This window comes from Neovison vison, chromosome 7 (assembly GCF_020171115.1).
Source record: "Neovison vison isolate M4711 chromosome 7, ASM_NN_V1, whole genome shotgun sequence".
In the NCBI taxonomy this organism is placed as follows: Eukaryota; Metazoa; Chordata; class Mammalia; order Carnivora; family Mustelidae; genus Neogale; species Neogale vison.
The window spans coordinates 117,983,022-118,010,158 of NC_058097.1; the positions used below are offsets into that span (position 1 = coordinate 117,983,022).

General features: G+C 49.5%; 1 protein-coding gene across 3 annotated transcripts; it reads left to right on the forward strand.

Annotated features, from left to right (window-relative positions):
* Nucleotides 1-2,520: 2,520 nt before the first annotated feature.
* Nucleotides 2,521-26,890, forward strand: KCNJ5 (potassium inwardly rectifying channel subfamily J member 5). 3 transcript variants are annotated; one of them, XM_044260695.1, is made up of 3 exons: nt 2,521-2,820; nt 22,408-23,346; nt 26,478-26,890. In XM_044260695.1, exons 2-3 carry the CDS (start codon nt 22,410-22,412, stop codon nt 26,798-26,800), a joined length of 1,260 nt encoding a protein of 419 aa, XP_044116630.1. In that variant the 5' UTR covers nt 2,521-2,820; nt 22,408-22,409; the 3' UTR covers nt 26,801-26,890. The 3 variants fall into 3 exon arrangements, with proteins under 3 accessions (XP_044116630.1, XP_044116631.1, XP_044116629.1); XM_044260696.1 differs by lacking the exon at nt 2,521-2,820 and adding an exon at nt 21,426-21,505; XM_044260694.1 differs by lacking the exon at nt 2,521-2,820 and having other exon boundaries at nt 22,380-23,346.
* Nucleotides 26,891-27,137: the final 247 nt, after the last annotated feature.

Genomic DNA, 27,137 nt, shown 5'->3' on the forward strand with positions numbered 1-27,137 from the left:
AAGAAATTGGGAGGAAAAAAAACACCAGACTCAGGCTATTGATTGTCTCTTGAGGAAAAGGGACCTAATATGGGATGGGTTCACAAATGAGGTTAACGTTGTGTTTTGTTTTTTCAGCTGTGTGACATCTTCAAGGTTATCTGTTATACTATTCTCATACTTTTTTCAACTCTTAAATATGGCAAGTTAATATTCATTAATTGACACATCTCTGTTGTTGATAGGTTGACTTATTAACATACGCAAATAATGTATAAGGAATCCTCCTGACATGAGAAAAAAGACTTCAAATATTTGTCTTAGAAGAGTTTTCGTTAAGACTTCAGAGTATAACTCAACGAACTCTTTTAATTAATATTTTATCTGGCAGGAAATATTTATGAGACATTACCAGCCTCATAAATGCAAATGGAATTTCTATAAATAGGAGAAAAAATAATTTCCTGTGTGTCACATTCAAAAAAGAAAACTTCTATTGTGATTCATCTCTCCCTCAGGTAAGAGAAGCGAGGGAGGTGGACAGGGGCAGTGGCTCTGGCCTCTAATTCAGCGACGACACCCCCAAATTCTCAGTGCTTTCAAGCACCCCCTCATCAACTTGCAGACACTGAAAGATGCCCCCAGCATCTGCCCATCCCCTTGAGCAGTCCTCGAGTTGTGTCTCTGTTCCTCAAATGTTGTCTGTGCTCTCTGGAAGACTTAGGTGTATGGAAAGGTTAAGGTTCACCCCAATTTGCAAAACCCAGTCAAGATGAAAATGCCCATATTTCTCATTTTTCAGATCTAGGTCGAGAACCGGACTCAGGTTTTCTGTCTCCTGGTCCAAGTTCCCAATGCTGTGAAATAGTTACAAAATATTTCCCAGACCACTGTACATTTTGCTTCAAAGTCAGCCACCTCCCCAGTTTGGCAGAAGAAATCCCAGGGTTTTTATATGGAAACCCAAAGTAATGGCTGCCCCAGGACAAAGTACCGCATAGGCTCAGAAAATTCATATAATGGATGTCATTCAGACCACAGAGCTACACAGTGGAGGCTTCTCCCAAGAGCTTGGAAATTAAGGAATTAAGAACTTTCTTCTCAGAGTGTTAAACCATTAGATCAACATGTAATGGATAAGCAGGGAGACAAGCTAAATCTCATAAGGGGACTTAGCGATTTCCTACTTAGTCAAGACTGATTGCAGCCACACTGAAGGACTTGACCCCTCTATGGAGGAAGAGGAGGGGGACCCTCTGTGCTCTAACCCTGGGTAGTGGGCTATGTGCATGCTGTGCTGTGTGGCAACAGGCGTGCTGTGCTGGGGTGGCTCTCAGGAGACCAAACTTCCGGGACGCCGCCATGTTGCTGTGCTCACTGTAAGGCTAGGCTGGGGCACCCTAGTCCCAGGGACAACACTTTGTCTTCTTGTGATTTAGTAAACCGGTCTTCCTGCTGTTGACAATGTTCACTTGATAAGTATTCATCAAGCACTTGTGCTAGCCTAGGTGCTGGGGACACAGCGGAGAACAAGATAGTCACAGTCACTGTCTTGGCAGAGTCTATGGTATCACGGCACATCGACCTCAAACATTGATGGGGTGGGCGTGCGGGGAGAGAGGAGGCCCTCAGGACCTAGAGCAAGGGTCCACAGAGAAGCTTGCAGGCCCCTTCCCAGGCAGCAGGCTTTTCTCTGCAGGGGGAGCCCATCTGCAGCTGCCTTTCCAGCAACTTCCACAAACTAAGGAATAAATGTATGTAATCATCTCTCCTCCAGGCAGGGAGGGAAGCACCCAAAAGGGAAGGCAGATGCTCTACTCTACTCAGCCTAGGTAGGCACTGGGGCAGTGGCTCTCCTTCCCTGGGAGACTTCTTTGAGCAGTGTGGGGAGCATTTCCTGCTCTTCCTACCCAGCCAAGGGTCAGGTGCCCCTGGAGAGGACATTTAGGGGGTGAGTGGAGAGCCCTGGGAGCTTCAGACCAGGTCTGTCTCCGACCAGACCCCAGGGACCCCGAGACCCGGGGTGGGGGTGGGGGCAGGGCACGGGGAATCCAACAGCGCAGAGTGACTGAGCAGCCCGTCCAAGGCACTTGACCCCAAATTTCTGCCCTCCAGTTTCTTCCTTCTTTCTATCTACTCCACCGCACCCACGAAACACGGGGGCGCTCACGCGGACACAGGTGCACGCTCACAACGCGCACACGTACCCTGACACACATCTCTGTCCTTGGCCTCTGCAAGGCCAGAAACACCCCCAGTACCACCAGCCCAGACAGGTGTAGCAGGGACGGGGCGCGAGGGGGGCGGAGGGCCTCCTGCCCCTCTCCTCAGGTCCTCTCTCCCCCCCTCCGGGACCCTATTCATTCAGAACCTGCGGAGTCCCGGACCGCCCGCCTCCCCTCCCCCGCCCCGCCCCTGCCCCTCCCGCCTCTACCCTGGGCCCTTTAAGTGGGTTATTACACATTATTACAGGGAGAGTCCTTTGTACTGGGGCCGGAGGGGAAGAGAGCCCGGAGAGAGAAGCGGGCGGAGGGGAGGAGGGGGAGAGCGAGGGAGAGCGAGGGAGAGAGAGGGAGAGCGAGGGAGAGTGCGAGCGTGAGCAGAGCCTCCCGTTGCCGGAGGAAGGGAGTGACTGAGGGGCTGGCTAGGGAAGGGACGGGATGCCTTAGGAGCCTCCCGCTGCAGGACCCCACGACAGGGAGGAGCTCCAGGCAGAGTCCGAGGCTGTGGTAATGGTTGGGGTGGGCGAGTCCCCTCAAGGGCTCTGAGCGCTCCGGCACCGCCTCTAAGGGAGCTCCAGAAGTTAGCATCAGTGGGACTTGGAAGCTCTGATCTCAACAAGTAAGTTGTCTTCTTTTCCTTCTTCCTTTTCTCCCCAGCTCACTGTTTTGGAAGGCACTCCCGAAGTGCCCCTTGCCCCTGGCGGTTAGCTTTGCCAAGCACCTGTCACTTTGGGAGCCCATGGGGACAGCGAAGGGTTTAGGGCGGATTAATTTTATTATTTATTTATTTACTTACTTACTTACTTACTTATCTAATTTAAGACCACTGTAGCAGGTTTAAAGCCCAACCGTCCAGCCGGGAAATCCGAGCTCCCCAGAGCCCACAGGTGTCCTGGGCACTGGGAGTTCAGCCTTCAGAGGGCTAAAAACATGCTGTGCTGGTTCCAGAGCTGGGGTACACCCCCCCAGGGGATCCTGAATGCCCCCTGCCTGCTCTGAGAGGCCAAGGCAGTAGGGAGTGGGGGGTACCTTTCCCCCAGGTAGCAGCTCTGCTTTCAGATGGGGGGTGCAGAGGGCTGGGGAGGGGCAGCGAGCTCCCTCAGAGCCTCTGACCCTCAGCTTACTCTTGCTTTCTTTTAAGTCTGGCCAAATTGGAAACATGGCCTTTGCTATTTCTGCCCTCCTTGCTGCCTGGTCACTTCCTGCATGCCTCCCTATCTCTTTTTAAACATCTTTCCAACTGTTCAGAAAGGCCAGGAGTCCTGGCTGCAAAGGCAGGGACAGGGGATAGGGAAGGCCATCGTTATTTCCCTTCTCCCAAATCCCTGTGTCTCCCTGGAGAACCATCTCCGCTTTCCATCAAACAGTGCTGTCCCTCCCTCTCCCAGGACTGGGGAGAAGCCTCATGGCAGTGGGACCGGGGTCTGGCCCCCCAAAGTTCCAGGGTCTGGCCTAAACATCAGGTCAGGTAAGGTGAGCCCAGCACTATTCCCAGAGCCCCTTTCCACCACCAGAAGATCAACAGGCACATGTCAGAATGTGCCAAGTGCTTTGCTCTCTCTTGATCCTTTTAATGAAACAGATTTTGCATCCTTTTCCTACAGCTGAGCAACAGCCCCTTGGTGAGGCTGTGTAACTTTTGGGAGGTACACAGCTTACAAGAGAAATTCTCACCTGGGGCTGACTCCAAAACTTACTGCCCCCCCCCCCTCGGGCTCTCTGGTCCACAAAACACTTTTCCATGTGGGAGAGAAGCAGTGAAAAACAGCTAATATTTATGGAACCAAGAACTGAGCCAGACACGGTCGTATGAGTTCATCTGGACACCAGTCCTGTGGGGCGGAGGTCATTCACCGGCTTTACAGATGAGACCGCAGCTTTCGAGTTCAGAGCGGGAGCGGCGGCAGAGCTGCCACCCTCTAAACCCTTGTCCTCTGACTTCAAAGCCAGACTTTTTTCCCTATTAAACACTAACCCTGAAAGGTGCACTGACCTTCCCAAATCTGTGTCTTTTCCTCCAAGCCGGGTGTAAATCCCATCAGCTGGCTGGATGAGTTCCTGGGGCACCCTAGAATCTGGTGGAAGGACCAAGCAGGGTGGATGGCGTGGGAAGTGGAGGGAGAGGCCCTTGGTTGGACTCTGACACGAAAGCTTGGTCGTACTGCCTGGGATTTTAAACTATTGCTCTGCCTCGAGATGGCCTCACTCTGCTTTTTGGCAATAATACAAAGAAATGGTCATTTATTGAATGCTGACTGTGTGATCTTGGGCGTTCGGTGTTTGTGATGGGTTTGCTGCTTCTTCCATCCACTGCTTTCCTGCCCTTCCTCCCAGCCTCCTCCTCACCTCCTCCCGCCCCCTATACTACCTTGGACCCAAACAATCTGAAACTAAGTTCAAAGAGGAGAGACTTAACAGCCTAAGGATAGAAAAAGACAACCTTCTTTTACCTTGGAAGGAATGTGTTGGAGCGTTTGTTAAGTGTTCATTACTAGTTGGGTTCCGTTTACTAATTATGAGGTTGATGATAAATTATTACAACAGCCTAAATGATCCAAACAGCACCAGGATTGCCACCGAAAGGGGCAATGCCATGTAGGGAGCTCGTCTGCACATTCCAGGGAAAGACAGTGCTCCCTAGGTCCCCCCAGCCACGTTCCAGATAGCCTCTCTAGCTCGGTGACTGACAGGGGACCACTCACACAGACTTTTCCCGTCCTCTCCAAAAGCCACTGTCACCTGCTGTTCCATGTCACAGGCAGCATCCGCCTGAAGAAATTCCTCAAAGGAGCTCACCCACAGTACAGAGAGAATGAGTGAGCTCCAACCAGCAAGCTGTGCCCCTGGAACACAGGACAGGCAGACCTGTGAGCAGAGAGAAGGGGCCGGCCCCTCAAGCTGGCTGGGGCTGTCCCGAAACGGCTCTCTTCCCTGAGGATGAAGTCAAAGCTTACTGGGATTCCCCAGGGAGAAGTCTCTCATGGGTACCCCCGCCCTGAGTCTGCGGGTACATCGTGAGCAGAGCCAAGCTCTTCCACTGGGGGTCGAGCAGAAACATCAGTGTGGCTCTGTCACAGATGTTCTCTCTGCCCTACTGTCCCTGGCAGGCAAGATCCCCATGGGGCTGTCTGTCAGTGCCTGCCTGGGGTTCTCAGCCAGGGACGCGGAGACTCTCACACTGCTGGAATCACCTGTGTGGGAGTTAACCCCACAGCAGGGAAGGGACAACTCAAGCGCCCCCCGTCCCCACTTCCCACCTGCCCTGCGAAGGACCGCGCTCCCACTGCCTTCTGTGGGCCAAGCCACCCATGGGTGTAGGCGACACTCCCATTCTTGGAAATGATATCTACTTCTGCTTCTTGTTTTTAAATCAGTTTCACGGCCCTTGATTTGATCGCTTAGCATGTGGCAGGAGTACATAATTTTGGAAAACCTTGGAACGGGATCATTTGGGCAGAGTAATGCTTTTCCACTCGGGAGCGTGAGCGCCAAAGCTTACGTTTTCTGCGCAATTCTGCTCAAACATTTAGGCTGGGGCGGCCGGCGGGGGTGTTGGGGATATACCATGGAGAGAAAGGAGGAGTCCACAAGGTGGATCAAAGGACCCATTTTCAGATTCAACTTTTCACTGCGTCTGAGCTACAGACTGGCCACGGGGAGCTGGCAGCCTTTCCAAGAGAGGGTCCATCATGAGATGTGCTTTGTGGAGACAGTTGTCAGCCCGTGAAGGAATTTTTCTGTTTTTCCTCAAGACGAGAAGCATGTGCAGTGTGGCATTTGAAAAAAAATATCTGAATGTCTTTCTCTAGGAGACTTGAGGGGGGCTTTCTCTGGGATGATTTTAAAACCGATGGGACAGCAGGCCCTTCCTGAGACCCTGGCTGCCTGGCTGCCAAGGGCCAGAGTCATGGCCCCTGCCAGTGCCCCCAGGCTTATCTAGTTCCTCCTACCTTGACATTCTGATAAGTGAGCTATTCTAGTCCGCAGAGCCCCGGATGGCAGCAGCCCTTGCCAACAACTGTGTTAAGTTAAATGTCAGAGCCAAACCTTTAACACATGACCCTGGAGCTCCTGGCTGGTGGGTAAATGCTAAGTTCCATTTTAATTCCAGCCCAGAGAGGACTGAGGGGCAAAGGTCAGGAATCACTGGGACCAGTCTGTCAGGTGGCCACAGCACTTCCTCAGTCAACCCATTTGGTGGCCATCGGGGCTAGGGGCCAGAGGAGGGGGGTCAAAAGGGAAACACATGAAGGGGGAAGGGGAGGAGAGATCATGACAAGCTTTCAGAATCTCCTTCCTCTCTCCTGTGAGTCGACTGGTGGAGGCCCACTTGTGCATCCATCGCAATGTCCTCTTCTCACATTTTAGGCCCCTTCCCTGAATATCACGGAGGCCCTAATGCCCTCGTCCTGCCTTCTCTCTTGCTGCTCATAAAGGAAAAGGAGTGTGGCGAACTACGGCAGAGAAATGCTATTGGGGGACCCTGCCTGTGTCCTGTGCGTTTTGCTCTCAGAGTCTGTCCCTTCCAAGATGGCGGGTTTGAGGGCTTGATGTTCAAGAGTCTGGCCAGGAGGAGAGGCAGAGGAGCCACAGGGACGAAGTTATTGCCTCTGTTCCAGGAAGGCGGCCGTCCATGGGGATACCAGATCCTGCCGGTGCCCGGGTCTAAGAGACCCTGACAGGCAAATGTTATGCCCAGCCAGCGACCCTGGGCTATCCCAGACAGCAAGGTATGCAGGCCTCACAGCCCTAGTCAGGGTGCCGGAGTCACTTCAGAAAGTGCCCTTCCTTGGACTCAAAGTCACTCACATATTCCTTGAAAGATGGGAATGGAGCTTCTACTACAGACCAGACCGTGTGTTCGAACCTGTGTTATGGGATTGGGTCCTTTACACGCCTTGCCTGCCCAACCTTGGCGCTCTCTCCGGGGACTGACTGAGGAAAGCAGATGTGCCCACGGATAAGTAATAGAATCAGAGAGAAGAGCCATTGCAGAGAGGCAGAGGGGCTAAAGGGAGGCCAGGGAGAAGCAGGGAAGGCTTCCCAAGGGGGTTCAAAAAAGCAGTGAGGCACCAAGAGAGAAGGGAGCCCATGGAGGGACCCCCAGGAGGCCCTGAGACTGGCCTCTGCTTGTTCTGGTCCTTCCCTCCATCTGTGTGCATATACTGATTCTTTCCCTTAAACGTTCATGCAGTAAAACATTTCCATCACAGCAAGGATCTCTCGTGTTGCCCTGTTTTTAGAGCCAAATCTATTTCCCTCCTGCCCGACCTCTTCCTTAGCCCCCAGCAGCCATGAATCTGCCCTCCTTTCTACAGTTTGTCAGCTCTAGAATGTGATATAAATAGAATCATAGGTATATAACCTTTGGGTTTTTCAATCAGTATAATTCTCTGGGGATTCATCCAAGGGTATGTGTGTGTGTGTGTGTGATATTTCGGTGTGGTTGTTGAATTTGTTCAACCTTTACCCCTTGAAGGACATGCTTGTTGTATCCAGTTTGAGGCTTCTATGATTTAAACTGCTCTAAATACGTGTATAGGGAGTTTTCCATGAACTTATGTTACCATTTCTTTGGGATAAGTGCCCAGAAGTGCAATGGATGGTTCACAAGGTAACTATGTTTAGTTCTTTAAGAAACTGAAACATTGTTTTACCTTCCTATCAGCAACGTAGGAGTGATTCTTTTTCACTACATCCTTGCCAATATGTGGTGTTGTCACTATCTTTCATTGTAGCCATGCTGGTAAGTATGCAATATATCTCATCCTGGTTTTGCATTTCTCTAATGGCTGATGATATTGACTCTCCACGAGCTCGTATGCTCTCCATTTGCTCTCCGTATGCTGTCATTGGCTAAATGTCTTTTCATATCTTACACTCATTTTCTAATTAGATTGTTTTACTGTTGGATTTTGAGCATTCCTTAAAGATGTGAGGTACCAATCCTTGTCATATACATGGTTTGCAAACATTGTCTCCTACTCCGGAGCTTGTCTTTCCATCTTAAGAGAGTCTTTTTCAGCAAACACTTTGAGTTTTGATGGGGTCCAATTTATAACTGTTCCCTTTTATGGGTGAGGTTTTTGGTGTCAAGTCTAAGAATTCTTTGCCTGCCATAGATCTTGAAGATCTTGAAGGTTCCCTCAGGTTTCCCCCACGTAAATGTTGTATAGCTGTATCATTTACATTTAAGTGCATGATTCATTTTGAGTTAATTTTTATATAAGGCTTGAGACTTAGTCAAATTCATTTTTTGGTCTATGGATATTGAATTGCTTTGGTGCCATTTCTTAAAAAGACGATCTTTCTCCCATTGAATCCCTTTTGCACTTTTGTCAAAGACTCCTTGGGTGTATTTGTGAAGGTCTTTTTCTGGGTTCTGCTCCATTGGTCTATGTCTATCTCTCCTCCATTATTACCACATAGATTTAGCTATATAAGTTTTAAAATTCAGTAGACTGATTTCTTCTACTTCTTTCTTTTTCAAAATTGTTTCACCTATTCTAATTTCTTTCCTTTTCAATAGAAATTTTAGAACAATCTTCTCTACATCTACAAAAAAATTATTGTGGGATTTTGATAGGAATCGCGTTAACCCTGAATATTCAGTTTGGGGAGAATTGGCATCTTCACTGTATTGAATCTTTCAGTCTACGAACATAGTATATTTCTTCACTTGTTTAGCTACTCTTTGATTTCTTGCATCGGCATTTTGTCATTAACAACAATTCTTTCTGATCTGCCATGAACTAACTGTGCGACCTTGGACATAGCACTTAGTTTCTCAGACCTTCAGTTTACCATCTGTGAAATGGGTATAAGAACACCTACCTTGAGCAGGCTTGGAGAAGGTTATTTAAGACAGCAAAGGAGAGGAGTCTGTAGTACACCCAATGTAGTACGCCCAGTGACATGCTCCCTTTGATAGATCCCATTCTCTGTTCTTTCTTTTCTTCTTCCCGACAACTCATTTCTGATGCCCCACTGACTTTCACTTTGCCTCCTTTCCAACCTTTGTTTCTTGACCTGCTTTCACTCTCAATTCTTTGACTTTATTTTTTTCTTACTCTCACTAGCTTTTCCTGTTTATTCATTCTCCCACAAGATTTGTCTCATTCCTCTTTATTGGAGCATTTGGGACGTTCTCTTTTTTTTGTTCTTAGACTTGGAGAGTGACTCTAGAGCCAGATCACCTGGGTTTTAATCCATGCAAACACCAGTTTTGGGACAGTGGGCTCACCCTCCCTTGTGCCTCAGTTTCTTCATCTGTAGAATGGGGGAAACAGTACCCACTTCATGCCTTTTCTGAAATGACTAAATGAGTTAATATAGGTAAAGCATTTAGAATGCAATCTGGTGTAGGGTGAGCCCCCAATATGTTTCAACTCCAATTATTGACATTTTACCTGCTGTGCCTGTTTCTCTGGTCTTTTCTCCCCATTCACGCACCTTCTATCACCATCCCGTCTTTTTCATTTGTACATAAGTACATTCACAGTCACATTAGCCTGCTTTCTTGTTGCCATCTTCTCTGTACCTCTCCGACCTCCTAGGCTCTAATCATCATTGATAAATTGACACCAGACCAGGAAATCTGTCCCTTGGGCTGTAGGCAGGAAACAAGTGGTTTTTCACTTTGATTTAATTATTAATCTCCTTTATTATTTAATGCAGAATACATACTCACAGTACAGAGTTACAATGAAGAGAATGTATCATAACTATGCAGCTTGCTTTCAAAGAGATAGCAGGCTTGAAAAGGAAAAGTACTGGATAGACAGATACAAATGTGGGGAAAATGGAAAATGAATTAATTTGATTTTCATGCCCTTTTACTCACGATTTTTCATACATCATCCGCAAGGGGCTGGGTGGGTGAATTGGGACTGTGGCCAGTAAGCCATGGCTGAGTATTGGAAGAACAGACATCAGGAGCCCTTGGGTGGCCCACAGCAGCCTGCCAAGGAGGGCCATGAAATATTCCATCTTACACAAATGAGAGCCACACAGGTTGGGAACCTCAGTCACAAGCTTTCAGGCCTGCTCCATAGAGGTCCTGCTCAATCATTAGGCACCATATGAAATGTTAAGTTGCTGGAAATGTACTCACGACATGAGTAAGACTTACAAATCTGTATTCCATAACCTGAATTAGGCCTAATTTTGCCCTTTTAAAATTTGCTGGATATATTTGGTCTCCCTTAAATATATTCAAATAAATCTTTTAAGTACCATCAGAATGATCTTTTTGTCTCTGTATTTTCTCCAAAGAACTGAACTCCCCCAGCAAATGCCAGATCTGTTGGCTCCTGTTTTCAGACAAGAACTCAGTCTTAAAAAAAAAAAAAAAAAAAAAAGCTCTTGAGTGAAACACGATTTAATCCTTCTCTCTTTGCTTTTTATCTTTATTGTGAAGTGTCAGTATTTTTGTTTCTTTCATGACAAAGCAAGCATGGTATTTTTGTTTCTTTCATGACAAAGCAAGCATGGGATTAGTCCACAGACCTTCTGATAGAGCATGTGTTTCTCTGCAGATACCATAAAATAATGCATGAGGTTTTATTACTTCCTTAGAATTGTGGTGCCAAACCCTCCATGGACACAGTCTGAGTGAGCAGCTAGTTACCTTCCCTTGTCTGGGCTGCCCAAGGCTCTGAATGCCCCAGACTCATCTTCTGGGGCCCCTGCTGACATTGACTGGAGCCCTTCAGGGCAGAGCCAGAAAAGTCAAAGTCACCCATTTGGCCCATTGTTGCATTTGTTGGTGTTTATACTACATAAATCTTCACGTTCAGTATTATTACATCTACCGTGTCATCACCTTGGCAGTGAGTAAAGCAGCATTTATGTGTCCTGGGTAATCCACAGCTCTCCCACTAGAAAGTGGGATTCATATTATAGGATTCTCATGAGCCCATCCAATTCTGAAAGAGCCCGAACAGAGATGCCAATTTTCATTACTCTTCCACCACAATTCCATGTAATAATAACACTGCTTTGTTGCATACCTTCTAGCCTGGAATAAGACAGGTTAGGGAACCAAGTACCTCATGCCATTATTTTCCTGAAACAACGGGAACTATTTCCTTCACATTAGGATTCTCTTGGATATTTCCATTTCTTACATAGGAAGGAGACCCAGGGTCCGGACTGCAGCAGCGGCGTGTAATTCAGGGCAAGCTAAGTGGTCAGGAAGGTCAGGATTATACTTCAGAACGAAGATCACACTGTCTGGTGCCCTGGACTTGGATGGATGTCAGGTGGGACAGTGGGAGAGTGCGGGCTCTGCGGGTCAGCACCAGGCGGCACAGAGCAGAATGGGCTGTTCTGGGGTCATGTGACTTTCACTCCCCCACCCCCACTCCACACACACCCCCACCCCGCCTTCCCTGAGTCTCCACCTCCTTACCTGTGGGACAGACACGTTGATCTTACTCTACGGTGTGGTTGAGATGATGGAGTTAACATAAACAAGGCGCCTCTTCTGATCACACGCACACACAGATTTCTCTTCCAGGGCTACTCGGCAAAGAAAAACAAGAAGTCAGCATAACGGGCTACAGCCAACAAACTGAACTCATGCTTAGAACAATAGCAGAATGAGTCAAGGGCATCAGAAAAGCTGCACAGGTGGGCTAGATGAAAGGGCTTGCTCCTGGCAGGATGTCTCTGACTCAAAACTGGGGACAGCTGAGGGACTCTGGGGAACAGTTCTGCGTCCGTACCTCCACCCTGACTTGGCTTTAAATACCAATCGTATTTAAAGTACCAAATACCCACTCGTGCGGAGGGGCCAGAATCAAGGGCGCCCCTCAGAGGGACCAAGGCCACCCTGGGGTGGAGGCCGGGATGCCTGGGCTGGGGAGATGCGTGCAACTGCGAGCGCTCCCCAGGAAGGGGCAGTGTGAGCTGGGCCATGTAAGGGTCCCTCAGCAGCCTCCTCGTCTACCTGACACAGCAGCTCCCTTGCAGTGGCCTTCGCAGCTAAGCCCTCAGGGACATGGTGTGCCGGGACACCCGTGGTGATGAAGTGTCCTATCTGACAAAGTTCATTCTTCCAACAACCCTGTCCCTGGCTCCACGTTCCAATGAAAGCCCTTCACCCTGCTCCTGGCACTGGCACCAGCAACCCCCCCCCCCGCCCCGCTGTCACATAGCCACGGGAGATCCTTGCATTCCAGACAGAGGGGTGCCAAATTTCACTTTGGCTGTAGCCGATCTCTCCAGAGTCCCCTTCACTGGGCATTCAGCTTGGAGCAGAGCTACGAGTATGCATCCCCAAGCCCTTGTGGGCCCCTGAGACTGAGGAACATGTTGGGCACAAGACCAGCACCCATGGTCTGGGCCTACTCATGTCAGAGCCTCACTGTCCTGTTATCCCGAGATTGCCTAATCCCTGGGGGTCAGCAGTCATTACAGCTGAGCCAGAAATGAACTTGGGAGGTGACCGGACCCACGCTCCTGTTCTTATAGCCCTCCTCTGGGGAGAGAGCTCCTTCCACCTTTTTTGATGCATTTAAAGTCAGAAATTTCTCCCCGCTGAGAACCACTTCCACCATGATGGAAAGGGAGGCCTGTGATGCTTGTCTGGATTCTACCGGTGACAGCATGCTTGCAAAGTGTGCGGCTGGAGAGGACAAGGCTGCTAGCAGAAGATGCACTGTAGGAAAGCAGGGGGGTCATGACAGCTGTCTGCCCAATGGAGGCGACTGCAGAGAACAAGGCTGTGGGCGAGGAGACAGGGCTTGTTAGGACCATGGGAACCAGAGAGAGAAGCCAGGAGAGAAGCCCACACAACCCTGTCTTTGCTACAGTATGAGTCCTGGGATGGCCTTCCGGCGTCCGTTGTGCTCAGGCTGACAGGTTGTGTTCATGGAAGACCGATTAGCGTGGAGAATTTTTTGGTGCTACCACAGCTCTTCACACGATGCTCAGCATAACTCCAAGTCCAGTGTCCAACCTGTCCACGTGAGGAAAAAGCCTATCTCTGACCCAGGAACCCTGAAGTCTACATCGGCAGCCGACACACTGACTCGGACTCGCAGACATATTTTCTTTGATAAACTCACTGGTTCAAAAATGGTTGAATTAATGGTCAGTGTTGAAAAAAATTTTTCAGGTTTAAAAGTCTTTCCTTCTAGCTTTTCTGCAAAAAGAGAGAGGAAGGTCTTACCACAGCAGCTCCGCATTCTTGCGTGGCATCCCTGAGCTCTGGCCGGACAGTAGAGACCTCGGTCAGGAGGCGCGTGTGCTCGGCTCACCTCACCTCTGTCCCCATCACTCCCTGTTGTGTTCCCAAAAGCCAGAGCAAGTTCTGGTTATAATTTTGTGTTCATATAATTGCTTTACCCAGAATAAAGAGAATTATATGTCTTGAAATCTTTTTCTCTATCACAAATCTGAAAATGAAGGTCTAAGAAGAGCTTATATTGGAATCAAAAAACAGGTAAAGGAGAATTGCTCTCAGCGGAATCCGTGGCTGCTGGGTACTTATCTCTTCCTTGTAAGGGGCCATATTGTCCAAACACAAACATTTCTATTTTTCTTTTTTTTTCTTCCCTTTTTAAAAAGATTTAAACTTAATTAACATATAATGTATTATTAGTTTCAGAGATAGAGATCAGTTCATGAGCCTTTTTTTTTTTAACGATTTTATTTATTTATGTGGCAGACAGAGATCACAAGTAGGCAGAGAGGCAGGCAGAGAGAGAGGCAGAAGCAGGAGGCCCACCGAGCAGAGAGCCTGATGCGGGGCTCGATCCAGGACCTTGGGATCATGACCTGAGCCGAAGGCAGAGGCTTTAACCCACTGAGCCACCCAGGCCCCCTCAGTTCATGAGTCTTATATCATACCCAGAGCTCATTACATCATGTGCCTCCTTATGTCCGTCATCCAGTTGCCACATCTATCCAGCCCCATCCAGCAACCCTGAATTTGTTTTCTATAATTAAGGGTCTCTTATGGTTTTTCTCCCTCTCTGATTTCGTCTTATTTTATTTTTCCCTCCCTTCCCCTATGCTCCTCTGTTTTGTTTCTTAAATTCCACATATGAGTAATATCAATCACTGATTGACTTATTTCGCTTAGCATAATACCCTCCAGTTCCATCCACAACATTGCAAATGGCAGGATTTCTTTTTTATGGCTGTGTAATAGTCCATTATATATACACACCACATCTTCTTTATCCATTCATCAACACAGACATTTCTGGGAGTGGAAGGGGCGTTCAGGGATTACACCTGAACAGGTCTTAGCCAGGACATATGGACATTCTCTCTCCTTGGAGTAATTCAGTGCCTCTGAGGGGCAAATGTTGCCATTATTAGAAAAATTAAGGACCCGCTGTAAGCCACAGCAGGAAGCACTCTGAAGGCAAGTACTCTGGAAGATACAGCCCCTTCAGGAGGAAAAGGGAAAGGGCTCCAGGCAGCCTGGGCACGTCAGGCAACATGGCAGCAAATCATGAACTGAATCATGGTACCAATCAGGTGTGTGTCCCTCTGGCCGTTTCCTGGGTCAGGCATTTCAGGGCCTGACCCCCACTAAGGCTCAGATCCTCTGACAGCCCCAGGGACCAATAACCTCAGAGGCAGACTTATTTAAACCTTCAGTGGGACATTGCATCAAAATCACCTAGCACAGAGATGGCACATAACAGGTGTTTGGTACATGAGCTTCTCACGGCAAGAGGGTTCATTCACTGCACTCAGTGTGTACCTTCTCCACCAAGTCTTTCCTGACCTTTCCTCACTCGCCCTGGTGAAGCCAAAGTAAGAACTTAGTCTTGGTCTTTCTGTCACTCTCTACTGCACTGACCATTCACCTGTGTGTCCCCACAAGACCGGGACACCCTTACAGCAGAAAATACAACCATGGTACCCAATATCAGTTGTTATTAGAATCCCCTGGGCCGGGGTCTCCTGGTATGGGGCGTAGGCATCAGCATGGGGTCCAGCTCCCGGCTGATTGCAATGTGCATCCACAGTGGAGAAGCCCTGCTGCTCAGAGGACCAGCAGCCTTGACGTGGCTGGGAGCTCTGTGATAAAATGCAGACTCAGAGCACTCCCAACCAACCTAATCGGAATCTGCATTTTCACAAGATCTCTGTGACTAGAAAGCACAAGAGAGCCAGAGAAGTGATGCTATACCTCCTCCTGCCCCCAGGGCCCAGCAGAGTAGAACTTGCAGTGACTGGAGGGATGGGGGGCGCGGGGGCGGAGGGGGGTCACGGCAGGTGTTCACTGATTGGAGGAAGGAAAGAAGGAGGGAAGGAGGGAAGGAATCTGTGTGGTGCGGTTTTCAATGGGCTTGCACACCTAATATACCATGTGCTATCATCCAGAGAGTTTCTCAACTTGGGTTCAAAAAATAAAACCACAAAACATCCAGGAATTAAAGACTAAGTTCCCACCCAAGTTGATAACAACAAATAGCAGCTGCAAAATGACTGGGCTTTAAAAGAAAATAGCCGATGGCTTTTTAATGATTTATTACTCTTGAGCTCTTCAGCCATTAGACCTCAAAATGCACTAAGGTTGTTTTTTGGGGGGGTGTTTTTGTTTGTCTTGTTTTTTAAAGGATGGTAATTTCAAAAGCCAGGACACTAGAACTGACCCCCTGGCCAGAGCCAGCCCATTAGTGTGGTTTAGACACAGGCTCGGGGGGCTGGGGCCATCAGACGACCCTTCCTTGGCAAAACGGGGCTCGGACATGAGCTTCTGGGCCAGGAGCCTCTGTGGTCTTGCTCTCCCCTGGCCCCTCCGGGCCTCTCCAACTGCTGGTTCCACCATCAGAAAGGGCAGCTGCGGCAGCCAGCAGGAAACTATAAGGCAGAGGTCAGAATTGCAGTTTCCAACATTTTGTCCTCTGGCAGGCTGCTGAGAAAAGGGGGGATGCTGGGGTTCCCCCACTGGTTGTGCTGGACTCCCGGGGAAACCCCCACCCCACGCCCTAGGCACCCCTACCCTGAGTCTAGGGACTCACAGATCCCTGCTGCACCGGGGCTCCCCTGTCATGGTCACTTCCCCTCCTCCTCTTCATTGGGCTCCCGCCTCCAGGCTCAGGGAAGTGGCTCATCCTGACCCAGGAGAGGAGCAGAGGATCCAGCCTCACCAGAATCTTAGCACCGGAACAGCCTCTGCCTCTGCGTAGGACCACAGGTGAGACAGTTCTTAGAAAGTTCTTCAGGCACAGCTGGGAACTCCTCTCCCAGCAGCAGTTCTGTCCATTGCAATCACTGCAGGTTCTAGAGAGCATCTCTGCAGCCCCTGTGTGACTGTGGGCAAGTTATCTAAGCTCTCCCCCAGTTTCCCTCTTTGTGGAATAAGACGGTGCCTCCCCGTGGAGTAAATGAGGCCGTGGAAGCAGGATGCTGACCCACAGTAGGAGCCCCTGAACTGCTTGAACCTCCCTGCCCCACCCCCACAACTCCAGCCCTGGGTGGAAAGTGAATACTGGCTTCGGCCAGCACTGTGCATGCGCCTTCCTTCAGTCTTTGTGGTACCCTCCTTGGCTGGCACCGTCATGATCCCCATTTTGCAGGAAAAACAACTGAGGCTTTGAGCAATAACTTCTCTGGAAATTCCCTCATCTCAAGGTGAAATCAGAAGATGGGCGTTCATGCAAGAGTCAGCCTTCCTATTTACTACCTGGTTTCCCCCTTCTATTCTGTTAGACTTATATTTGTGCCTTGGCAAAGGACCACAGACTAAATGGTGTAGAACAACACCCAGTTTTCGGCTCAGGATTCTGAAATAAGAAGCCCAGGCATGAGATGACTGTGTTCTCTGCTCAGGGTCTAACAAGGCTAAAATCCGGGTGTCAGCAAGCTAGCACACTCCTGCGGCTGTGGCAGAATTTAGGTCTTGAAGATCAGAGGAGGAAGTCCCTGTTTCTTGGCTGGCTGTTAAGGCGGGGGCTGCTACTGTCAGCTCCTAGAGGTCCCCAAGTTCCTTGCCACGTGTCCCTCTCCATCTCCAGAGCTAGCGAAGAGCCTCTCCCTCTCATTTCATTCCTCTCATAAAACCAATCTCCTGCTTTAGGGAAAACCCAGTCCCCTTCAGAGCTTATCTGATTAGGTCTGGCTCACCCCAGACAGTCTCCCTTTCTTCAAGCCAGCTGTGCCATGCCGTAGGAGCATCATGGGAGTGGTATCCTATCCCCAGTTCCGGGGGCAGGAATCATGAGAGCATCTTTGAGTTCTGCCATCCTGCGTGTGCCTTTCCTGACACGTATTTCCTTGATAATACCTTTGGTACTTCCTGCTCATCTTGAAGGTCCTTGAGGGCACTGGGGTGACCACCTTAGAGTGCGTTCATAGTTTAACAACCAGTACAGCCATATAGATTCCTATAGAATAGCATACAAATATCTAGTCTGAGATAGGAGTATATACTCCTCCAATACCCTTATCCCATACCCCAGCCTTATCCCATATCCCAGCCTCATCCCATATCCCAAAACTCTGGGAAGCAGACATTGACCCAGAAATATAAGACAGAAAGGAAGAAATCATTAAGGATGTCTGCCATCCTCATTTCTGCAGTAAGGAAATTGTGTCTGAAGCAAGAATCCCAGGGGTGCCTGGGTGGTTCCGTCGGTGAAACGTCCAACTCTTGATTTCAGCTCAGATCATGATCTCTGGGGAGTGGGATCCAACCCCCATATCTGGCTCCATTCTGGGCATTGAGCATGAAGCCTGCTTCAGATTCTTTTTCCCTTTCCTTCTGCCCCTCCTCTCCCACACCCTTGCAGAGTCCCTTTCTCTCTCTCAATCTTAAAAAAAAAAAAAAAAAAGACTCCCAGCCCAGTGCTCCCTTCAAGAAACCCTGCTGGACTTCCAAATGAAGTTTCTATCAAGATGCTGTGTCCATGGGCTCCTACTTTCTAGAAAAATCACCCCCATGACATAGGCATTTCTTTACTGTGTGTGTGGTGGGGTGTTTGGGAAGTCTTGATATAGAGGTCCACTTAAAAGTTTGTCAGAGTCACTCATGCATCACCTAAAATACAACCTCCTTTGAATTTGCCTCTTTTGATTCTTTCTCCATTTGTGTTTCTACATCAAAGAGTTTAAACCACTTTGCTGGACTTCAGGCTCCGTCTTCCCAAGAGTTTTAATCATTTCAGGGCCCAGCTTCCTATTAGCAGACGCAGGAGATGATCTGGACGAACCGTCTCAACCAGGCTTGATGAGCTTTAATGGGATTTGCTGCCACTGGTGCCTTTCCCGGGTCCAGCAGGGAGCACCTCTCACACTGGCTTGCCTCCTCCAGCCCAAAGCCCTTCCCCCTGCCTCTCTCTCTATATGTGGTTCTGCTCAGAGCCCTGGGCTCAAAGGGGAGTGGTGCTAGACTATAAGCTACATGAAGCCTGGGTCTCCATTCCTCTTATTTCCTGCTTAATCTCCAGCTCCTATCACAGAAGCTGCACGATCGCAATCCCTCAACTAATGCTGAATGAGCACGTGAATGAATAGATCAGATCTGGAAAATCAGATTCAAAAGTTCATCTCCGGGCGCCTGGGTGGCTCAGTGGGTTAAGCCGCTGCCTTCGGCTCTGGTCATGATCTTGGGGTCCTGGGATCGAGTCCCACATCGGGCTCTCTGCTCAGCGGGGAGCCTGCTTCCTCCTCCTTCTCTCTCTACCTGCCTCTCTGCCTACTTGTGATCTCTCTCTGTCAGATAAATGGGTGAAATCTTAAAAAAAAAAAAAAAGTTCATCTCCATTGCCCTTGGAAAATTATTTTTTATATCATGGCCCCACAGCACCGGAGGCCAATATTTCTAGAGGGGGCATTTCATTTACTCTTAGGAAGAAATCTGGGGCAGAGAGGGTCTATACCTGTCAGCTTGCTGACCTTGCAAGTGGCCCACTGGTGTTTTAGGTACTTGACTTAGATGCTCTAGGTCTCTCTCTTCATCCTCAAAATAGGAGTTAATGGGATATTGCACTAAATTCCACTTCAAGGAGAGTTTGAGTATATATTCACATTTATACTTATATCTATGTTTGCATTCATATAGTCTTTCCCTGGATCCTCGATCCATTCAAACAGCCCCCAGAGCTGGAATGGCAGAAAATATCATCTGGGGTTTACAACAGAGTAAACTGAGGCAAAGAAAATGAACAGTGTTTTTGCTTGGGTCACAGAACACGTTCCTTGGAAGCTGAGCTAGAACCCATATCTCAGCCTGGGCTGAGCGAGGAAACACTTGTGCCAAGAATTCTAGCACACTTGGAGGATGGATGCCAATTTCAAATCTGAAGTGAACCCTTTCCCTGTCTGCTGGACACAAAAAAAATTCTCAGATCTTGACTGAGGTGTCCTAGAAAACCTTTCTCTGTTTCTAGTACAGTGCAAGGCTTTCTCCTACGAGAACCTATGAAAGTATTTTTAAAAATAAAGAAGGAAACAGTGCAGAAAATCGGCAGGAAAGCTATTTTTCTGGAAGAGCTGAAGGCAGGAGAATGTGCTTTGCCAGTTGCCCTAACCAGTGACTCATTCTGGCCAGCACTGTGCCCGCCCTGCCCAACACCAGTGTCTCGGGGAGTCCACGGACAGCCCTCCCATCGGACCCCTAGATCCCCCAGAGATCCGAAGATCCCCCAGGGCATTGGAAGTAGCAGTATTTCTCACCCTTTTTGGGCATCCCTGAGTTCTCAGTAAACAATGTCAGACTCGGGGGCAGAGCAAAATCATGTTTACGATTCTGCAAAGCAGCACCAAGCCTCCTGCTCCTTGTTTCATTTATCTTTGTAGCTGCCACATGAGGGAGCGGGGAGCAGGTGGCCCCGTGCAGAATGGGAAATTCTGAGATGTCTGAGACAAACAGTCCTTCGGATGACCCTTCAATAGGGTATTTTAAAGGTTACCTTGAAATTGCCACAACCACCAAGGCAGCAAAGAGAAAGGTCTGCAGGGAACAGCTGACTTTCCACGATGGGTGAGATCTTCCTCTTGGCTCATAAAACATTCAACCGGGTAGTTCTACCAGGTTCCCTGTTTCCTGGGAGTGGGGCTGCCTGTGCAATGAAGACAAGCCTGCTTGTAAAGATGAAGAGCTGAGTAAGAGCATCCCCTGAGGTGAATTCCTTCCGGATCAGAAGCTCATAGAACTTTCTGGAGTGAGCACCTCTTCAGTCTAAGCAGGAGCCACAGAACTTCGATGTCTGCAAGCCATCATATGGTGGGGACCTTGAGACCCCAGGCTGGAGCAGATAAACCTAGATTCAAACCCTAACTCAGCCACATAACTACTTGAGCTTTGTCTTTGCCTGAAGATTGGAGGGAGCGTGGCAGTTCTGCTCTAATACCTTTGTTGTGAGCTCATATAAATGAGCTAATGCATATACATTTCTTAGCACAGGGCCTGCTTGTGAATGCTCAGAAATGCAAGCTGTGGAGCTTATTAGCTTATTAGCTGTGGAGATTCTCATGGCCTTTCCTGGCTGCATCAGAGTCTTAAAGTATTTTCAACAGGAGTGTGCAGAATATCAGAAAAACAGCAGACTGTTCCAGATGTGTGGGTGTTTCTTTAAAGGGTGGCATAGACTCCAAAACATGGTACAGCCTGTTTTCAAAGTTATTTTTTATTGAGATATTTTGTTGAGATAACTGACATGAAACGTTCTAGTAGTTTAAGGTGCATAACATAATGACTCTGATATACGTGTATTTTGCAAAATGATTGCCACAATTAATTTCGTTAACATTGGCACTGCATATAATTACAATTTTCTTCTTGTGATGAAGACTTTGAAGGTCTACTCTTGGTATTTTTCAGATAGACAGCATGGTACTGTTAACTCTAACTACCATGCCGTACATCACATCCCCAGGACCTAGTTTACAACCAGAAGTTTGTACCTGGCAACCACCTTCCCCACCTTGCTTGCCTGGTATACCCTCTCCCTAGCAACCACCGATCTGTTCTCTGAGTTTGGCTTTCATTTGTTTGCGTTTGATTCCACATAGAAGTTTACGGCCCTTTTGAAAACCTTAGGAGTGTTAATATCTTGTCCATTTCATTTTTTTAGAGAACAGGGAATACTGTGTCAAGATTTTTAATGGTGGGTCTACACAGCGATCTGTCATATTAGTAAGGGCTCAGACAGCCACAGACTCCCCCCTCAGACAGAAGGAGTGACCACATGGTGAATCAGACACTCGCTGCCTTTTTCTTTCTGTCTGCTGCTAAGAACTGAGACATAAAGGAAGGAGACAGGGAGATATAAAGAGAAAAAAGCACAGGCTCTGGGCCCTGTGAGCAAGAATCCAGCTATCTGCTCTGCCAGGTGAGTGTCTGATGGCCCAGGTTATGGCTTAACCAGTTACCTCTTTCGGACTCTCATTTATTTTCTTATTTATTCATTCATTTATTCAACAAGTGCTTTTTGAGTACACAGATGTCCCAGGGTGCCCTCTGGGTATTTGGAATAATGTATGAGGGAACAAAACAGACACCACTGTGCCCCATGGAGCCTACATTCTGACAGAGGAGGAGAGACTCCTAGAAATAAAGATGATGCATAAGTCCTCAGTGTTTACCTACTGGAGATCAAGCTCCAGCTCCAGCCGGATGCTGTGATAACAAGTGACAGTCTGTGTGTATTTCATGGACTAGAGCAGGCAATTAATAAATTGCTGTGGTTATCATCTTTTTGAATTGTTCCCAGATTTCTTAAATCCTTTCAATGCCATATGTATTTTGCACCTGCATACTTATTCATTCAACAAACTACTATTGAGCCGCTATTGTAGGCTAGAATCTGTAGTAAGCGCCAGGGAAACAAGCAAATAATATTTTTTTTTAAAGAGTTTTTTTTTTTAAGATTTTTTATTTATTTGTCAGAGAGAGAGAGGGAGAGCGAGCGAGCACAGGCAGACAGAATGGCAGGCAGAGGCAGAAGCAGGCTCCCCGCCGAGCAAGGAGCCCGATGTGGGACTCGATCCCAGGACACTGGGATCATGACCTGAGCCGAAGGCAGCTGCTTAACCAACTGAGCCACCCAGGTGTCCCAATATTTTTAAAAAATGGTGCCTGCCCTTGAAGAAAGACTCTGCTGTCGGGTCCACTGTGCATTAGATGAGGGCTTTGGAGAGCACAGAGGCAGGTGTGATCTTGAAGTCTTGTGTTTCGGTGAATCCACACAGTCCCCTTCACTGATGATGTCTTTTTTAACTCAACGCATCCCAGTTATGGCTGGCGATTCTAGGAATGCTATGAACCAGGACATGGAGATTGGAGTCACTCCCAGGGACCCGAAGAAGATTCCCAAACAGGCCCGCGATTACATCCCCATCGCCACCGACCGCACTCGCCTGCTAGCGGAAGGCAAGAAGCCCCGCCAGCGCTACATGGAAAAGAGTGGCAAGTGCAACGTTCACCATGGCAACGTCCAAGAAACCTACCGATACCTGAGCGACCTCTTCACCACCCTGGTGGACCTCAAATGGCGCTTCAACCTGCTGGTCTTCACCATGGTCTACACCGTCACTTGGCTGTTCTTTGGTTTCATTTGGTGGCTGATTGCTTACATCCGGGGTGATCTGGACCATGTTGGTGACCAAGAGTGGATTCCTTGTGTTGAAAACCTCAGTGGCTTTGTGTCTGCCTTCCTGTTCTCCATTGAGACTGAAACCACCATTGGGTATGGCTTTCGGGTGATCACAGAGAAGTGTCCAGAGGGAATCATACTTCTCTTGGTCCAGGCCATCCTCGGCTCCATCGTCAATGCCTTCATGGTGGGGTGCATGTTTGTCAAGATCAGTCAGCCAAAGAAGAGAGCAGAGACCCTCATGTTCTCCAACAATGCGGTCATCTCCATGCGGGACGAGAAGCTCTGTCTCATGTTCCGGGTGGGGGACCTTCGCAACTCCCACATTGTGGAGGCCTCGATCCGCGCCAAGCTCATCAAGTCCCGGCAGACCAAAGAAGGGGAGTTCATCCCCCTGAACCAGACGGACATCAACGTGGGCTTCGACACTGGGGATGACCGTCTCTTCCTGGTGTCTCCACTCATCATCTCCCATGAGATCAATGAGAAGAGCCCTTTCTGGGAGATGTCTCGGGCCCAGCTGGATCAGGAGGAATTTGAAGTTGTGGTCATTCTAGAAGGGATGGTGGAGGCAACAGGTAAGACACTTTATCCTCCTTGGCCACAGAACCCTCCCACATCCTGGGAGTTTAGGGCACTAGGACTGGAAGATGCAAGTTGGTGCCTAAGAATCCTGGGATTCTCAACCAGCCCAATCTCTAACTGTGATCTGAGGGGTATCATTACTCAATTAACATAGAGTAATAACAAGAGTTAATGTATACTGAACCCTCTAGTTCCTGTGCATAGTTCTAAACTTTAAACATAGAGAGTCATACTTTAAACCCACTGAGCCACCCAGGCGCCCCTAGAGAGTCATACTTAATGCCTTTCCACTCCCGGTGAGAAGACATTCCTTAGGTTACAGATAAAGAAACAGAGGCACAGACCAGCAAGTTTAGGTCTACTTTTGTCCAAGAACAAGTTGTAAAGCTAGGATACCAGTGAAGGAAGGGGGCCCCAACCTGGCCCTTGCTTTCAACAGGCTACTCTGTCACACCCCATCCTGGGGCATGTGTCTACCCAAAAAGAGGTCCATGATCAGATAACTTTGAGAAAAACAGTGAACCAGGGTGCACAGGCTTCCTCACAGTAGGACTTGGTGATGTCCAGCTCATCTGGCTGCCTCCACCCCGGAGAAGGCTGTCCCTGGGTTTCCCTGTGGAAGGCTGGCTGAATGGACAGGGAACAAGCCAAACCCAGGACACCGGCATTCACATGTGCCCAAGCCAATGCCCTCTAAGTAGCCAGCCCCACACCTCCCTGCTCAGCTGCCAACTCTCATGGGCGGTTGGTAGCCAGGAATTTCCACCATTCCTCAAGGCCAAGGTCTTGGTGCGGGGCCCCAGGAAGTTCAAGGCCCCATTCCAGCTGAACCGTGAACACTCCTTCTTATTCCTTCTCTTCCTTTTGCCCTCTCTCCTGGTCACCCAGTAGACTGAGCACTTGTAGACCTCGCTCAGGCTCGGAGTGATACCTATTTTTCTGGTTCCTGCAACGACACTGCAGGACCCCACCAATCCCTTTTAACAGACACAGACGCTGCATCACCCAGCTTCGTGGAGACAGTGTTGGAGTCATGTCTTTCACTTATGAATCTAGAGTGTTCTCTACCACACCACACTGCTCCCTGAAATTTCAGGGCCCAATCACAGAGATGACCAAATAAGCCTTCCTCACTTTTCGGGATGGTAGTTGCTGCGTGGGAAACTCAGACGGGGCTTCCACAAACCTTCTCATTCGGCTGGAGCCTGTGGGACATGGCTGGGGGTACGAACAGGCTTCAGGGACTGGCACGGATGGGGGCTGCTTGGCCATCTGCTGGGAGCTGGAGCCTGGCCAGGCAGCATATGGTGGCAGCTGAGGGAGCCCCTGGGGCCAAGGACAGTCAGGAGGCAGGAAGCCTGTGGCAGAGCTGGGGGCTCGCAGGTCACGCTGCCCTTGGTGCTGGGCTCGGGATCAGAACACCGGCTGAGTGTCTGGGAGAAGAGCACCACTCTGAGGCCACAAAGCAAGGGTCATAGCAGAGATGTGGTCACAAACAGGAGAATTGTGCCTTGCACGCCCCCCATGACTTCACTGCCACCTACCGTAGAGGGATCAGGTGGTGACCCAGCAGAACTGGGCCCTTTCCTAAGTATCCTTCAAGGTCAATGACCTCCAGGTCACCTGCCCTGTCTCAATGACCTTCTCTCCTTCCATGAGTGCAGGGGGGCGCCCTGGGATAAGGAAAGGAGACCCCCCACCACCACATCTGTTATCTCCCTGATTTCTGTGGCTTGGTGGTGATGTTACAGAGCCGAGCATGCACTGCTGATTCAGGCCGAGTTTGGGCGAACGCAGTTCTCCCACGGCCTGTCGGTGTATGTCTGGGCAAGTTGCTTAACTATCAGCAAATCTCCTGGGGTCACTGGGGGGGGTTAGAGGATTCGATGGAGAATCATACGTAAAGCACGGTGCCTGGAACCTCAGGGGCTTCTTTCCTTCCCAAATGCATGCAAAGATGATTGCCGGGGACACAGGTGGGGTCTCTTGCTATGGGGGGCCCACTGCCCCATCCCAAGGGGTGAGCAGAACAGGAAGTCCTCCAGGACATATGGCCCATGGGTTCCCATGCAGGTCCCATTCCGGTGTCTTTCCTGAGGCCCCCGAGCCTGCAGATACCCGGTCTAGGTCTAGGCTGGTCAGTGCCCTGCTTGGGGCCCCTACAACCCTGCTGGGTAGTGAAGAGGGAGCACTGCATGGGAAGGCTCAGCCCAGGCCACACCATAAGAGCAGGGGCAGGTTGCAAGCCCACGGTGTGGGGGACACCTTGGAGGTACCCAGCACCAGAGCACAAATGGGTGGGAAGCAGCCTTGCCCTTGGGTCTGGTGTGCACGAGGCCCCTGCCAGAGATTGCCCACCCTGGAAAGTGGGAGCCGGCCTCTCCTTCATTCCCGAGAGCACATGCCAGTACCTTCCTTGGCCAGAAGATTATATATCAGCAAGCTGCTTTCCTGTGACCCCAAGCACAGAGGCTTCCTCATCCATAAACAAAGCTGCTCTCCTCCCTGGAGAGAAAGCAACACCTAAAAATAACATAGGCCAGTGACGGCTGGGGGGACAGGGAATGGAGGCATTGGAGCATGCTGAAATCAAGAAGCCAAGGTGTGTGTGTGTGTGTGTGTGAGAGAGAGAGAGAGAGAGAGAGAGAGAGCGTGAGCACATGCAGGAGCGGCTTCTGCCCATACGCGTCTAACCAAAACAATCTCTGTGTGTTCTACAAGACTGTCGGCTTCTCTACATTCGCACCATCTGAATTTATCTTTGTTCAAATCCTTGAAGAGGCAGGAGCCTCTTCTGTGTCTCAATCTTCTAGTCCTTAATGTTGTTCTCAGGAAACATGTCCCTGACATTTTTAGCTCTAGCTCTTCCAGAATTATCCACTCTGATCTCTAGGAAGCTACCCCAGAATCTTGCACGTTGGTTTCTAATTTTCTGCCTCTAACACACTCCAGAGCTCCTTCAGGGCGAGGACTAGCTTACCCAGCTTTCACCCTCTGCAGAGCTTAGCCCAAGTAGAGATACAACAAAGGCTGGCTGGCTGGCTGGTGGATGGATGGACGGACGGACAGACGATGGACAGCTGGTGGTGGCCACTCATAATCTCCATGCCGTCTGTCCCCGCAGGCATGACTTGCCAAGCACGGAGCTCCTACATGGATACCGAGGTGCTCTGGGGCCACCGATTCACGCCAGTCCTCACACTGGAAAAGGGTTTCTATGAGGTGGACTACAACACCTTCCACGACACGTATGAGACCAACACTCCCAGCTGCTGTGCCAAGGAGCTGGCGGAGATGAAGCGGGAAGGCCGGCTCCTCCAGTACCTTCCGAGCCCTCCCCTGCCGGGGGGCTGTGCTGAAACAGAGCTCGATACAGAGGCTGAGCAGGAGGGAGAGGATGAGCCTGAGGGTCTGAGTGGGTCCCGGGAGAACAGGGGCTCTGTGTGAGGATGGTACTTGCCCCAGGACCTCCCCTCCCTGGCTTCTGAGCACAGCCCCCGCTGCAGAGCCAGTGGAGGAGGGGGTGAAGGAGCTGAGTTTGGGCGGGGGGGGTAGGGGTGGTGTCACCAGGAGCCATAGGCTCTGTGGGGAGGAACAGTATATCCCATCCTGGAATGTCTCAGCTCATGCCTCCCTGAACATGTGGCCCCTGGCCTGGGCCTCTGAGGCCGTGTTGCCTCTTCCCTCCCAGCTTCCATCAGCGTGGCTCAGGGCCAGGCCGGGATAGGGTTCCTCACAGTGAGAGTTACAGGGCGGCCTCTGTCTCCACACACACGTCCCTCTG

What these genes read in the sequence shown, in the direction of transcription:
- KCNJ5 (XM_044260694.1), top strand. Translation starts at nt 22,380, where the DNA reads ATGTCTTTTTTAACTCAACGCATCCCAGTTATGGCTGGCGATTCTAGG. An exon ending in AGGGATGGTGGAGGCAACAG is followed by an intron (nt 23,347 to 26,477) that starts GTAAGACACTTT and finishes CTGTCCCCGCAG; the next exon opens with GCATGACTTGCCAAGCACGG.